The 16,039-nt window shown below is 44.1% G+C and overlaps 1 protein-coding gene across 1 annotated transcript in view; it reads left to right on the forward strand.

Annotated features, from left to right (window-relative positions):
* The first annotated feature begins 3,769 nt into the window (after positions 1–3,769).
* Positions 3,770–16,039, forward strand: part of Cdc23 (cell division cycle 23) — a 29,280-nt gene continuing 17,010 nt past the window's right edge. The window contains exons 1-6 of the mRNA XM_004652462.2: positions 3,770–3,932; positions 4,011–4,083; positions 6,354–6,491; positions 14,399–14,441; positions 15,113–15,218; positions 15,320–15,452. Coding sequence (XP_004652519.1) covers positions 3,772–3,932; positions 4,011–4,083; positions 6,354–6,491; positions 14,399–14,441; positions 15,113–15,218; positions 15,320–15,452 — 654 coding nt within the window. The 5' untranslated portion in view covers positions 3,770–3,771. The remainder of the gene's footprint in view (positions 3,933–4,010; positions 4,084–6,353; positions 6,492–14,398; positions 14,442–15,112; positions 15,219–15,319; positions 15,453–16,039) is intronic.

Raw genomic sequence — 16,039 nt, forward strand, 5'->3', positions numbered from 1 at the left:
ACTGGAGAATCAAACTCAGGCTTGCAGGCTTTGCAAGCAAGTGCCTTTAACCACTGAGCAATCTTCCTGGCCCAGACCTTGCACTCTTGATTTTCCTGCATTCACCTTCCACGTGCTAGAATTATACACATGCTATTATTCCAGTTAATTAATTAATTTGTTGTTCATTGAGGTAGGGTCTTGCTCTAGCCCAGGCTGACCTGGAATTCACTATGTAGTCTCAGGGTGGCCTTGAACTCATGGCATTCCTATCTCTGCCTCCCAAATGCTGGGATTAAAGACGTGCACCACTATGCCCAGCCATTTCCAGCTTTAACATCATTTTTTATATAACAGCCAAAGAATAACAACATGACTCAAAATATTCCCCAAAGGGCTGAAGAGATGGGTCAGTGGTTAAAGGCCTTGCTTGCAAAGTCTGAAGGCCTGGATTCCCCAGTACCTACATAAAGCCAAATACACAAGATAGCACATGAATCTGGAGTTTGTTCTGAATGTAAGGGGACCCTGGGGTGCCCATTCTCTTTCTCTCTGTCAAATAAACAAATACTAAAAAGAAAAAAGTCTCCAAAGACTGGGTGAGAGAGTACTGTATATTAACTATGTATATTGTTTTTAAATCTTTTATGCTACCGAGGTGTGGTGGTTTGATTCAGGTGTCCCCCATAGACTTAGGTGTTCTGAATGCTAGGTTCCCAGCTGATGGAGATTTGGGAATTAATGCCTCCTAGAGGCAGGGTATTGTTGGGGGTGGGCTTATGGGTATTATAGCCAGTTTCCCCTTGCCAGTGTTCGGCACACTCTCCTGTTGGTATTGTCTACCTCATGTTGGCCAGGGGGTGATGTTCATCCACTGTTCATGCCATCATTTTCCCTGCCAATATGGAGCTTCCCCTCAAATCTGTAAGCCAAAATAAACATCCCCCCATGCAAAAAAAAAAAAAAAAAAAAAGCTGCTCTTGGCCAGGTGATTTCTGCCAGCAATGAGAACCTGACTGCAATATCAGGCTAGTCTAGAGTTCCTGGGATCAAGTGATCCTCCTGCCTCAGCTTCCAGAGTAGGTAGGCCTACAGGCATGAACAACCACACCCCAGTTGTATAAAAAAGTTCTTAGGTTACAAAATAAAAAAGGTCAGTGGGGTATAGTGGTGACACCTTTAATTCCAGCACTTAGGAGGTAGAGGCAGGGAGATCAGGAGTTCAAGACAGTTCAGCTACATAACTATGGGGCTAGCCTGAGAACATGTCTTTCTTTTTTCTTTTCCAAGGTAGAGTCACACTCTAGTCCAGGAACTCACTCTGTAGTCAGTCCCAGGCTGGTCTCAAACTATCAGGGGTCCTCCTACCTCTGCCTCCTGGGTGCAGGGATTCAAGGCGAGTGCTACCATACCCAGTCTTTTATTTTTTTCTTCTTAGGCCGGGTCTGTCTGTAGCCCAAGGCTGTCTTGAACTCACTATTTAGATCAGGCTGGACTTGAAGTCAGGGCAATCCACTTGCCTCAATCTCCTGAGTGCTGGGATTATAAATGTGAGCCACCACATCTAGCTTCCAGAACCTATCTTTTTTTTGGGAGGGGGTGATCCTGGTATAGTGGCTCACACCTTTAATCCTAGCACTCGGGAGGCAGAGGTAGGAAGATCGCTGTGAGTTCTAAGGTCAGCCTGAGATTATCTAGTGAATTCCAGCTCAGCCTGGGCTAGAGTGAGACCCTACCTCAAAAAAAAAAAAAAAAAAAGGTGAAATCTTCATGTGGTTTTTTTAGAGAGCGAGTGAGCATGAGAGAGAATTGGCACACCAGGGCCTCAGCCACTGAAATTGAACTCCAGATGCTTGCACTACCTGGTGTACATGTGTGACCATACTTCACTTTTGTGTGGTTGGCTGACTTGGGATCTGGAGAGTAAAACATGGGTCTTTAGACTTCACAGGCAAGTGACTCAACCACTAAATCATCTCTCCAGCCCTCATGTAGTTTTTGTCTGTTTTTGGTGGTGGTGGGAGGGCACTGAGCTTAGGGTCTTTGTGCTAGGCAAGAGTTCTAATACTGAGCTGTATCCCCAGCCCATTTTAAGAACACTGCGCTTTAAAATTGGATCTGGTTATAATCTAAACTCGTCCCTGAATGTCTGAGCTTTTCTTCTCTACAAAACTTTCTTGGGGAATTCGGGAGATGGCTTAGTGATTAAAGGTGCTTGTCTTTTTAAAAATATTTTTATTTATTGATTTGAGAACGACAGACAGAGAAAGAGAAAGAGAGAGAATGGGCATGCCAGGGCCTTCAGCCACTCCAAATGAATTCCAGACACATGCGCCCCCTTGTGCATCTGGCTAACGTGGGTCCTGGGGACTCGAGCCTTGAACCGGGGTCCTTAGGCTTCACAGGAAAGCTCTTAACCGCTAATCCATCTCTCCAGCCAAGGTGCTTGTTTTTGAACTCTAGCAACCGGGATTGAATTCCCCAGCTACCCAATCAAAGCCAACTGCATTGTCTGGTGGTAAAGGAGCCTGGTGTGGGAGAGCGTGCAAATAAATTAATTAAATTTTTTTTCATAACTAGGCAAATGAGGCACCTAAAAATGTCTTTCGAAGACTCTGGCATGGATTCCGTGAAGGAACACACACCTAAACCCAAGGGGGCAGCTGTTGCAGCATCCAGTTCATCTTGAGCATTTCGGCTGTCATTCATAATAAATGTTCTGATTTCAAAAAAATTGTAATTTTTCTAATTTTTATGTTCATTTTTATTTACTTAGTTGAGAGCGACAGACAGAGAAAGAGGCAGAGAGAGAGAGAGAGAGAGAGAATGGGCATGCCAGGGCTTCCAACCACTGCAAATTAACGCTAGATGCGTGCGCCCCCTTGTGTATCTGGCAAATGTGGGTCATGGGAAATTGAGCCTCGACCCAGGGTCCTTAGGCTTCATAGGCAAGCACTTAACCACTAAGCCATCTCTCCAGCCCCCCAAAATTGTTTTCATGCAAGGAATACCTTAGTTCTGTTATTGGAGTTAAATCAGATCACACATGTAAAAGGACAGGAACTGTTACAAGCTAATTCCTCAATAAATATTAGTTGCCCCCCCCACCCCGCCCCAGGGTAAATGGGAGAGTGATAACAAGGAAGGATTCTCCACATGAGGCAGTACATGTACTTACAGCACTTTAAGGAAAGAAACTCCAAAGGAAATGCATTCTTCTAGATCTCATACTTCTCTGTCATCCCCATAGCACAGAATCTGCCAGGAAGCTACACCCTTTACCTTTGCGTCTTTTAAAAATTTTTTTCGAGGTAAAGTCTCACTCTAGCCCAAGCTGACCTGGAATTCACTATGTCACTATGTAGTCCCAGGCTGGCCTCGAACTCACGGTGATCCTACCTGTGCCTCCCGAGTTGCGGGGATCAAAGGCGTGCGCCTCCAAAACCCGGTCCCCCCTTTTACTATAGTCGTCCATCACATCACCCCTAAGGCGAGTTACAACCTCCCTTCGTTTTTTCTTGCTCCCACCCTCACCTTCCTGCCTATCTTTCCAAGTCCTTTATTCACCTCCGCCCGGTAGAACATTCTTCACTTCTACTTCCAATTTCCCCCGCTTCATCGCAGCTGGGGATGGAAGTGTCATTTTACCGCTTGCTTACCAGTGGTTACGAGAGAGACTGATGATTGGTTGGTTCTCATCAAGAATAGACCAATGATAGGTAGGCTTTCTTGCCTCAGACAGAAAGCAAGTAAGCTGTCCGGTGATTGGCTGGACTGGTCCGCGGGAGGAAAATGGCTGCCAGCACCTCCGTCGTCCCCGTGGCAGTGGCCGCGGCCGTAGTCCCCAGCGTGGCCACTACCGTAGATTTCTCGGATTTACGGGAGATTAAAAAGCAGCTGCTGTTGATCGCGGGTCTCACCCGGGAGCGGGGCCTGCTGCACAGCAGCAAATGGTGAGATGTGGAGGCGGGAAGGGAGCGGGTGGGATGCGGGCGCCGGTCGGGCTGACGCGGCTTGCGTGCGTGTTCCAGGTCCGCCGAGCTGGCCTTCTCGCTCCCCGCGCTGCCCCTGGCCGAGCTGCAGCCGCCGCCACCCGTGACCGAGGTAAGGGCATCCTCGCCCGGGCGGTCCCCGTGTTACGGGAGGGGGGATGTGTCCCCGGAGGTGCCCAGCGCCCTGCCCTGTCACGGGCCGGGAGGGGAGGGAGCCAGCTGCCTAGCGGGAGTGTTTGTAGCGCTAGCGAGCCTGGCGATGCTATCCTTAGGTTTTGTTGTTGCTGATCTTTGAAGCGTTCAGTCGTGCTCTTCCTTAAGCTACAGAGGGTGTTAGTAAACAATCATGGCTTATGATTTAGCCTTTTAGATTTTGTACACAATACTAATACAGAACAGGACATCGTATTTTGCAAATGGCCCTAGCACTCCGGAGGTGGAGGCATAAGCGTAGGAAGCTCAAGATCATTTTTTACTTTAAATATAATTAATTAATTTATTTATTTGAGAGGGAGAGGCGGGGGGGGGGGGGAGGGATAGAATGGGCGCGCCAGGGCCTCTAGCCACTGCAAACGAACTCCAGATGCATGAGCCCCCTTGTGCATCTGGCTTACGTGGGTCCTGGAGAATGGAAAGGGATCCATCAGTGTGCCTCAACAATTTGAAAGGAGGCACTTCAATTGAATAGGAAAATATAAACATTATTTTGAGTACTTAACAAGGGGTGATGATGGCTTGTTGACATTCTCTGACATTCAGGTAGACTTTCATTCTTTACTAGTAGCATTGTGCATACGTGAATTCTAAATGGCAAACCTTCTGCTGGATATGCTGGCTTACATATATAATTTTTTTTTGGTTTATTTATTTATTTATTTATTTGAGAGCAACAGACAGAGAAGGAGGCAGAGAGAGAAAGAGAGAGAGAGAGACAGACAGACAATGGGCACGCCAGGGCTACCAGCCACTGCAAACGAACTCCAGAGGCGTGCGCCCCCTTGTGCATCTGGCTAACATGGGACCTGGGGAACCGAGCCTCGAACCGGGCTCCTTAGGCTTCACAGGCAAGCGCTTAACCACTAAGCCATCTCTCCAGCCCACATATATAATTTTATTACTTGAAAGGATGAGCTTGTTTTTGTTTTTGTTGTTGTTTTCAAAGTAGAGTTTTGCTCTAGGACACGCTGACCTGGAATTTGCGATGTACTTTCAGGCTGGCCTCAAACTAAGTGCAAGCCTTCTACTTCTGCCTTCTGAGTGTTAGGATTAGAGGAGTGCCTCACCATGCCCACCCTCCCTCCTTTCCTAGGATGAGAGAGAGAGACAGAGAAAATAGGAATGCCAGGGCCTCAGCCACTGCAATGAAACTCCAGACGCTTCTGCCACCTAGTGGGCATGTGCGACCTTGCACTTGCCTCACCTACGTGCTTCTGGGTTAAGGGGGATCTGGAGAGTGGAACATGGGTCCTTTGGCTTTGCAGGCAAGCACCTTAATTGCTAAGCCATCTTTCCAGCTCCTCTTTTTATTTATTTGTTTATTGACTTGTTTATTTTTTAAGCAAAATGCTTCTCTAGCCTAAGCTGAAACTGAAACTTACACTGGCCTCAAACTCATGGTGATCCTCTTACCTCAGCCTCCTGGGCATTGGGATTCAAGGAGAGCGACAGAGAGAGAAAGAGGCAGATAGAGAGAGAATGGGCGTGCCAGGGCCACCAGCTACTGCAAACGAACTCCAGATGCATGTGCCACCTTGTGCATCTGGCTTATGTGGGTCCTGGGAAATCAAGCCTCAAACTGGTATCCTTAGGCTTCACAGGCAAGTGCTTAACCACTAAGCCATCTCTCCAGCTCTTTTCTTTTTTTTTCTTTTTCTTTTATTTGTTTGGTTTGAAGTAGGGTTTCAATCTAGTCCAGGCTGACCTGGAATTCACTATGTAGTCTCAGGGTGGCCCTGAACTCACAGCGATCCTCCTACCTCTGCCTCCTGAGTCCTGGGAATAAAGGCATCCACCACCACGCCCAGCTTACATTTATATTATATTTTTATAAATGTATTACCATGTAAGGACAAAGAACTTTCCCCCAAAGTATTCTTTTCAAAATAAAAGTTGAAGCCAGATGTGATGGAGTGCCTTTAATCCCAGCACTCGGGAGGCAGAGGTAGGAGGATCACTGTGAGTTCAGGGCCACCCTGAGACTACATAGTGAATTCCAGGTCAGCCTGGACTAGATTGAAACCCTACCTCAAGAAACCAAAAAAATAAAATAAAATAAATGAATTTAATATTTTGGGCTTATAATTTTTCCTCTCTCTTGTAATTAATGAATGTGATTTTTATATTTGAACTTTGGTTGTTCTCAACTAAATTTGTGTCTTCTAGGAGGATGCCCAAGACATGGATGCTTATACCTTGGCCAAGGCCTACTTTGATGTTAAAGAGTACGATCGCGCAGCACACTTTCTGCATGGCTGCAACAGCAAGAAAGCCTATTTCCTATATATGTATTCGAGATACCTGGTGAGTGCTATTTTAAGATGTTATTCTGGAGGGGCTGGAGAGATGACTCAGCAGAAGAACTCGTCCTGAGCAAGCTTGAGGGCCTGATGGGACCTAAGATTCCCCAGCACCCCCATAAACAGCTGGGCATGGCCATACACATCTGTGATCCCAGACCTGTTGGGAACAGAAATCAGAAAATTCCTGGAGCTCATGAAAATGGTAAGCTCTGAAGTCAATAAAGGGACTCTTTCTCAAGGAGAAACAGGCAGTTGGGTGATGGAGAGGGACACTCAGTAGTCTCCTCTGGTTTCCAAATGGGGCACCACATCAGCATATACATGTGCATACAAACACACACACACCACACATACTGCCCATGCACATGCAAAAAAAAAGGAAAAGTTGGGCATGGTCGTGTATACCTTTAATCTCAGCACTGTGGAGGCAGAGGTAGGAGGATTGCCATGAGTTTAAGGCCACCCTGAGACTACCTAGTGGTTTCGAGATCAGCCTGGGCTAGAGTGAGACTTACTTTGAAAAACAAAACCAAAAGAATAAAAGAAAAAAAAAAAAAAACTGTTTTGCTTTCAATGAAACATCCATATTTAAAATTGAAGATTTCTCTCTCTCTCTCTCTTTTTAAAATTTTATTTATTTATTAGCAAGAAGAGAGAGAGAGAATGGTCATGCCAGGGCCTCTTGTCATGGCAAGTGAACTCCAGATGCAGCTTCACTTTGTGCATCTGCCTTCACATGACTACTGGGGAATCAAACCCAGGAGGTCAGGTGTTGCAAGCAAACTTCTTTAATGTCTGAGCTGTCTTTCCAGCCCAAGCACCCATATTTAGAGCCAAGTGGAAAAAGTTTAATTATTAAATAGCTGGACAGTGGGTCACCAAGTAAATGTACTTTATAAATACTTAGCTGTAAGCTGGAGAGATGGCTTAGCGTTTAAGACACTTGCCTGCACAGTCAAAGGACCTAGGTTCCTTTCTCCAGGATCCATGTAAGCCAGATGCACAAGGTAGAACATGCGTCTGAAGTTTGTTTACAGCAGCTGAATGCCCTAGCATGCCCATTTCTCTCTCTCTCTCTCTCTCTCTCTCTCTCTCTCTCTGCCTCTTTCTCTCAAATAAATAAAATGAACAAAATAAATTTAAAAAATACTTAGTTGTAAGAAAACGAATATGATAAATAAGGTTTAAAAAATGACAAATGAAGCTGAACATAGTGGTGCATGCCTTTGATCCCAGCACTTGGGAGGCAGAGGTAGGAGGATTGCCATGAATTCAATGCCACGCTGAGGCTACATAGTAAGTTCCAGGTCATCCTGGTCTAGAGTAAGATCCTACCTCAAGAAACCAAAAACAAAAAACAAAACAAAACAAAAAAAAAACAAATGGGAAAAAAAATTCTTAGGAATGACTAACAGGATGAATATTTGCCTTGGGTTAAAGAAGATTCTTCAAGGATTTGGATTGGTATTGTGGAAGGATTTGTAGCTGGAGAGATGGTTCACCTGGCCTGGGTTTAGTTCTCAATGTGGTGGCTTGAGTCAGGTGTCCCCCACAAATTTAGGTGTTCTGAATGCTTGGTTCCCAGCTGATGGATATTTGGGAATTAGAAGCCTCCTGGAGGCGCTGTATTGTTGGGGGCAGGCTTATGGATGTTATAGCCAGTCTCCCCATGCCAGTGTTTGGCACACCCTCCTGTTGCTGTGGTCCATCTTATGTTGGCCAGGGGGTTATGTCCACCCTCTGCTCATGCCATCATTTTTCCCGGCCATCATCGAGCTTCCCCTTGAGTCTGTAAGCCAAAATAATCCTTTTTTCCCACAAGCTGCTCTTGGTCAGGTGATTTCTTTCTTCTTTCTTTTTTTTTTTTTTTAACATAGGGACATATATCTTTTTATTTATTTTTATTTATTTATTTGAGAGTGACAGACAGAGAAAGCGGGAGAGAGAGAGAGAGAGAGAGAGAATGAGCACACCAGTGCCTCCAGCCACTGCAAATGAAGTCCAGATGCGTGTACCCCCTTGTGCATCTGGCTAATGTGAGTCCTGGGGACTCAAGCCTTGAACCAGGGTCCTTAGGCTTCATAGGCAAGCACTTAATTGCTAAGCCATCTCTCCAGCCTGGTCAGGTGATTTCTGCCAGCAATGCGAAACTGACTGTAACACCCAGCCACCCACATAAAGCTGACAGGCATTTGTTTGCAGTGACAAAACATGACATGAACATACCATGCATTCATGCATGAAAATAAATACATTTAAAAAGGGGGGCCCAGTGTGAAGGTACATGCCTGTAATTCTAGAACTCAGCACTCAGGAGTCAGAGGCAAGAGGACTAAAGAGTTTAAGGTCTGGAGAAATGGCTTTCCTGTTAAGGTATGCTTGCCTAAGAAGCCTTAAGGACCCAGATTCGATACCGTAGTACCCTTGTAAGTCAGATGCACAAAGTGGCGCATGTGTCTGGAATTCCTTTGCAGTGGCTGGAGGCCATGATGTGCCTATTCTCTCTATTTGCCTCTTTCTCTCTCTCCTTCTGTCTTTCAAATAGATAAATGAATTAAAATATTATTTGTAGAGCCAGATGTGACTCATACCTTTAATCCCAGCCCTTGGGAGGCAGAGTTAGGAGGATTGCCATGAGTTTAAGACCACCCTGAAATGGCATAGTGACAGGTCAGCCTGGGCTAGAGTGAGACCCTGCCTTGGAACAAAAAAAAAAAAAAAAAAAAAGGTTTGTGGTCACTGTGATCTGCATAGTGAGTTTCAGTCCATCCAAGTGCTAAAAACCCTATCAACATAAAAAAGGAAACAGGGCTGGAGAGGTGGCTTAGCAGTGAAGGCACTTGCCTGCAAAGCCTAAGGACCCAGGTTGATTCTCCAGGTCCCACATAAGCCAGATGCATAACATGGTGGTATGTGCATTTAGATTTTGTTTGCAGTATCTGGAGGCCCTGGCATGCCATCCTCTCTCTCTTTCCTTCTCTCTGTCTCTAATAAATAAATTAATAAAAAGAAATCAGAAAAAAAAATTTAAATAAAAGAAACAACTGAGTTAAAATGTTGCATGATAGGACATACCTGTAATTCTATTCCAGGTCGAAGGATTGAGAGGTAAAATTCAATAAAGTTCATAGTGAGGACTGGGGAAATGGCTGAGTACTTACAACGCATGCTGGCCTGGGTTCAATTCCCTATTATCCCCAAAAGCCATGTTTGCTTGCAGTGGCAAACACACACATACACATATGCAAATAAATAAATATTTTTTAAAAAACACAAAAGTGGGCTGGAGAGATGGCCTAGCAGTTAAGGCACTTACCTGTGAAGGCTAAGGACCCAAGTTTGATTCCCCACAATCCATGTAAGCCAGATACACATGACAGTACATGTATCTGGTGGCTTGAGATCCTGGTGTGCCCATTTTCTCCCTCTCTCTGTAAATAAATAAATAAAACACACACACACACACACACACACACTAGATAGTAGGACTCTGTAAAAAAAAAATCAACTTAAGCTAGTGAGACCTTACCTCAAAAAAAAAAAGACAAAGTTAAAAGCCTGAGTTGGTTGATTTTAGAAATTATAAACTTGGTGGGAGGGCTGGAGAGATGGCTTAATGGTTAAGGCATTTGCCTGCAAAGTCTAGCTATGCAGGTTCAATTCCCCAGTACTTACGTAGAGCCAGATGCACAGGTGGCGCATGCATCTGGAGTTCATTTGCAGTGGCTGGAGGCCTTGGAACATCCATTTTCTCTCTCTCTCTTCTCTCTATGTTTGGAGATGAATAAATATTTAAAAAAATTAGAAAAACTTAGCCAGATGTGGTGGCACATGCCTTTAATCCCAGCACTCAAGAGGCAGAGGTAGGAGGATCGCCGTGAGTTTGAGGCCACCCTGAGACTACATAGTGAATTCCAGGTCAGCCTGGTCTAGAGTGAAATCCTACCTCAAAACCACCCCCTCCCAAATAAAAAAAAATTGTTGGGAGATGGCTCAACGGTAAAGGCAGTTGCTTGCAAAGCCTGCTGGCCAAGGTTCAGTTCCCCAGTATCAGTGTAAAGCCAGATGCACAACAATTATAAACATGGCTGGGGGTAGTGGCACATGCCTTTAGTCTCAGCTCTCAGGAGGCTGAGACAGGATGGCCATGAGTTCAAAGCCAGTTTGGAGTTACAGAGTGAGTTCTAAGTCAGCCTGGGATGGAGTGAGACCATGCCTTGAAAACAAAATAAAAAACTCATCACTTATTTACAACATATTTATGGCTTTGTTTCATGGTTGTTAAGATATTCCATAATATAGGAAAATATAGCCAGGCATGGTAGCATACACCTGTAATCTCAATCTTAATATTCAGCAGGCAGGCAGAGAGAATGCCTTTAAAAAAAAAAACTTTTATTTATTTGTTTTTTTATTTATTTGAGAGAAAGAATGAGCTACTGCAAATGAACTCCAGACACATGTGTCACCTTGTGTATCTGATTTATATGGGCACTGAGGAGTCAAACTTGGGTCCTCAGCCTTCATAGGCAAGCACTTAACCACTAAGTGATCTTTACAGCCCTCTTATTTATTTATTTATTTATTTATTTATTTGAGAGTGACAGACACAGAGAGAAAGACAGAGGGAAAGAGAGAGAGAATGGGCGCGCCAGGGCTTCCAGCCTCTGCAAACGAACAACAGATGCGTGCGCCCCCTTGTGCATCTGGCTAACGTGGGACCTGGGGAACCGAGCCTCGAACCGGGGTCCTTAGGCTTCACAGGCAAGCGCTTAACCGCTAAGCCATCTCTCCAGCCCTTTACAGCCCTCTTTTATTTTATTTATTTATTTATATATTTTTTTTGAGGTAGGGTCTCATTCTAGTCCAGGCTGACCTGGAAATCACTATGTAGACTCAGGGTAGCCTTGAACTCACAGTGATCCTCCTACTTCTGCCTCCCAAGTGCTGAGATTAAAGACATGTGCCACCATGCCCGGCTTGTTTTAATATTTTTTATATTTATTTGCAAGCAGAGAGAGATAGAAGAGGCAGAAGCAGAGAGAATGGGCACACCAGGGCCTCTAGCCACTGCAAACGAACTCCAGATGCATGTGCCACCCTGTGCATCTGGATTTACGTGGATCCTGGGGAATCAAGCCTGACCTGTTGTTAGGCTTTGAAGGCAAGCGCCTTAACTGCTAAGCCTTCTCTCCAGCCCCTAGTTCTTGTTCTTGAGGTTGCCTAAGATTGCTGAGTTCTGCATCCAGAGTGCTAGGATTCCAAGTGCGAGCCCACACATTAGGCTCACGTAGAATTTATTATCTTACTTTGGACTTTTCTTTGTCTTTCTTTTCTGTGCTAGAGGCCCAACCTAGGGGCACATTGTAACCATTGTTGGTTATCATGGAGCCGTACTTCTAAGACCCCACACTCTTTTTTTGTTTGTTTGTTTTGGTTTTTCAAGGCAGGGTCTCACTGTAGTCCAGGCTGACCTGGAATTCACTTTGTAGTCCCAGGGGTCCTTGAATGCAGTGATCCTCACCTCTGCCTCTCAAGTGCTGGCATTAAAGGTGTGCACAACCGTTCCTGGTTCCTTTCTTTTTTCTTTTTCTTTTTCTTTTCTTTTCTTTTTTTTTTTTTTTTTGTTTGTTTTTTCAAGGTAGGCTCTCACTCTAGTCCAGGCTGACCTGGAATTCACTATGTAGTCTCAGGGTGGCCTGGAACTCAGGATGATCCTCCTACCTCTGCCTCCCTAGTGCTGGGATTAAAGGTGTGTACCACCACACCCAGCCTGGCTTCTTTTCTTTTTTGAGACAAGAGCTTATTTAAAAAAAAAACAACTCATGTAGCTCAGGCTAGCTTGAAACCACGTATCCCAGTAATGATTTTGAACTGATCCTCTGCTTCCAGCTCCCGAGTGCTGGGATGACAGGCATGGACCACCAGGCCCAGCTACAGCTTTTGGGTTTTAACTCCTTTTGTTACAATAGAGCACTCTTTATTTTGATGTCTGGTGTTCTCTGTTCTGTTTGGTGTACACAGCCTGACCATTATAGTACATTAGTGGAGTTTGCTTCTCAGGGACTTGCATATGGTGATATGCATACATGCCCATAAGCCACTAATTGATAACGTTAATTTTGGTCATTTGATTAGGAATTTACCTATTTCCTCCATTCTGTACTCACTTGTAACTGATTTGCAATCTGTGGGATGCATTTTAGTCCCATGTGACTTATGTAAATATGCTGCACTTCATTAAGGGTTGGAGGATGAAACTGAGTGGTAGAATACATGCCTAGCATGAGCAAGACCCTGGGTTTGATCCTCATCACCACAAAAACAAAACAAAACCAGGGGCTGGAGAGATGGCTTAGTGGTTAAGGCACTTGCCTGAAAAGCCTAAGGACCCAGGTTCATTCCCCAGGACCCACGTAAGCCAGATGCACAAGGTGGTGCATGAGTCTGTAGTTCCTTTGCAGTAGGAGGCCCTGATGTGCCCATTCTCTCTCTCTCTCTCTATCCGCCTCTTTTTTTTTTAATTTTTATTTATTTGGTTTTTTTTTCTTTTTTTTTTAAATTTTTATTAACATTTTCCATGATTATAAAATATACCCCATGGTAATTCCCTCTCTATCTGCCTCTTTTTTCTGCCCCCTCACAAATAAATAAACTACTTAAAACAAACCAAACCAGAAAAGAAACATTGTCAAAAATTCTAAATTTAATAGCCATTGTTGATTCTTGCCTGAAACACTCTTTACTGTGATACTGTAAGATAGTAATCTTTTTTCCCATTCTGGTATTCTCTCCACATTTATTTCTCAACATTTGGCATTCTTCTCTAAGTAAGAGCATTCCTTCCCTTAGCTATTTATTTAGCATCAGTATGAACTCATGGGTCCCTGTATTTTTAATTGCCAGTAATTCATTAATGTACTTTGGGTGCTTTGACTTCTAGATTTAGCCAGTGGGAATCGATGTATGGTTGTTTATATGTAGTGGCTGAAAGGAGGTGTTATTTTTGTTATTTTATTTTATTTATTTGAGAGGTAAAAAGGCAGAGAGAGAGAGAGAGAGAGAATGAGAATGGAGCTGAGCATGGTGGTGCACGCCTTTAATGCAGCACTTGGGAGCCATAGGTAGGAGGATTATTGTCACGTGTTTGAGACCACCCTGAGACTACATAGTGCATTCCAGATTAGCCTGAGCTAGAGTGAAACCCTACCTTGAAAAACACCAGAAAGAGAGAGGGAGAGGGAGAGAGAGAGAGAGAATGAATATGAATATGGGTGCACCAGGGCCTTTAGCTACTATAAATGAACTTCAGATGCATGCACTACCTTGTGCATATGGCTTATGTGGGTCCTGGGGAATCGAACCTGGGTCCTTTGGCTTTGTAGGCAAGCACCTTAACCACTAAGCTATCTTTCCAGCCCTAGGTGCTATTTTTGGTTGGATTTTAGACCTTTAAATAAAATTGGGCTGCTAGTTTTAGAATGTTTTATTTAAAATTTGTTTTATTTATAGCTGGGCGTGGTGGTACACACCTTTAATCTCAGCACTCGAGAGGCAGAGATAGGAGGATCACCGTGAGTTCGAGGCCACCCAGAGACTACATAGTGAATTCCAGGTCAGCCTGGGCTAGAGGAAGACCCTACCTCAATCCCCTTCTCCCCCCCCATTTTTTTTTTTAATTTTTGTACTTGAGAGAGAGAATATGGGTTTGCCAGGGCTCTGCCCTTGCAAATAAACTTCATATGTGTGCGTCACTTTGTGTGTCTGGTTTTATGTGGGTACTGGGTAAGTGAACTCAGGCCATCAGGCATTGTACCAAGTGCTTTTAGCCACTAAGCCATCTCCTCAGGCCTTAGACCATGTTTTAGAATAAATGAAAAAGATATATTTGTTAATTTTCTTTTACAGTCTGGAGAGAAAAAGAAGGATGATGAAACAGTTGATAGCCTAGGTATGATTTTATTTTTTCCTATAATCTTTTGGTTTAAAAAAGTTGGGTTAGCTGGGCGTGGTGGTGCATGCCTTTATTCCCAGCACTTGGGAGGCAGAGGTAGAAGGATCCTGAGAGTTCTTGGCCAGCCTGGGACTACAGAGTGAGTTCCAGGTTAGCCTGGGCTAGATTGAGATCTTAACTTGAAAATATCACCCCTCCAAAAAAAAAAAAAGTAAGGTTGTAAACGTATATGTCCTACAGGAGCCAGGCAGGTAATACAAATGGACTGAGCAGCACTGTTGTAAATTGAAGAGGAAATGACTGTTGCTCAGCTCCACCAGAGGCTGCCTATGGGACTCTGGGCCTCGTGGTGTAAATGACTTCCTTTCCTTGACTCTTACCTGTCTCTGCAGCCTGAAGCTGAAAAGTCACTTTTAATTGAAACTTCTAATTTGCAAACATGGACGAATAAAGATAAAACAGTAGCTGTGTGGGCCTAATAAAATAGGACTGCAAACCAATTATTAGTAGCAGTTTCTAAACTAAATGGATTGTGTGAGATATCGTTTGTCACTTATGTTTCTCGAGGTTTCAAATATAATTTTGGTTGAAGATAACAGAAATAATGTACAACTTTGAGAATGAAAACCAGCCACCTTACCTCAAATGAGAGACTGTTTCTTTCCTAGGCCCCCTAGAGAAAGGGCAGGTGAAAAATGAGGCTCTTAGAGAACTGAGAGTGGAACTCAGCAAAAAGCATCAGGCTCGGGAACTTGATGGATTTGGCCTTTATCTGTAAGTGTTAACATCATTTGGAATTTTCTATAATATATGCTCTTGAATAGAAGAGAAATGTTTAAAGCATTTACCTCTCCTGTGGTTATGTTCTTTCCCAGGTATGGTGTGGTGCTTCGAAAACTGGACTTGGTGAAGGAGGCCATTGATGTGTTTGTTGAGGCTACTCATGTTTTGCCTTTGCATTGGGGAGCTTGGTTGGAACTCTGTAACCTGATCACAGACAAAGAGATGGTAAGTTGAGGAGAGGTCAGTGGAAATCCCTCTATAACCTGTGATAGTGATTGGAGGGGGTGTTAACAGTATAACATTGGAGATAGCTACCACTCTGCTGTGTCCCCAGCAATTTAACTGTTTAGTTTATTTGGTTTTGGTTTTTCCTTTGAGATAGTTTCTCATTCTGTAGCCCAGATTACCATGGAGTTCACTATGTAGCCCAGGCTGGCCTTGAACTTGTGATTCCTCTGCCTTCAGCCTCTGAAGTACTGGGATAACAGACATGAGACACCACACCCTGCTTCCTTTACTGTCTTGGAATTTATTTACTTACTTATTTATTTATTTTGGTTTTTCAAGGTAGGGTCTCACTCTAGTCCAGGCTGACCTGGAATTCACTATGTAGTCTCAGGGTGGCCTCGAACTCACAGCAATCCTCCTAGCTCTGCCTCCTGAGTGCTGGGATTAAAGGTGTGCACCATCATGCCTGGTCTGTTATTGTATTTTTCATATTCATGCTTTGCTATCACTTGTTTTATAGAGTAAATATAATTTTGGAGCTGGAAAGATGGTTCAGTAGCTACAGGTGCTTGCTTGCAAATCCT

The sequence above is a fragment of the Jaculus jaculus genome, chromosome 13, assembly GCF_020740685.1.
Source record: "Jaculus jaculus isolate mJacJac1 chromosome 13, mJacJac1.mat.Y.cur, whole genome shotgun sequence".
In the NCBI taxonomy this organism is placed as follows: domain Eukaryota; kingdom Metazoa; phylum Chordata; class Mammalia; order Rodentia; family Dipodidae; genus Jaculus; species Jaculus jaculus.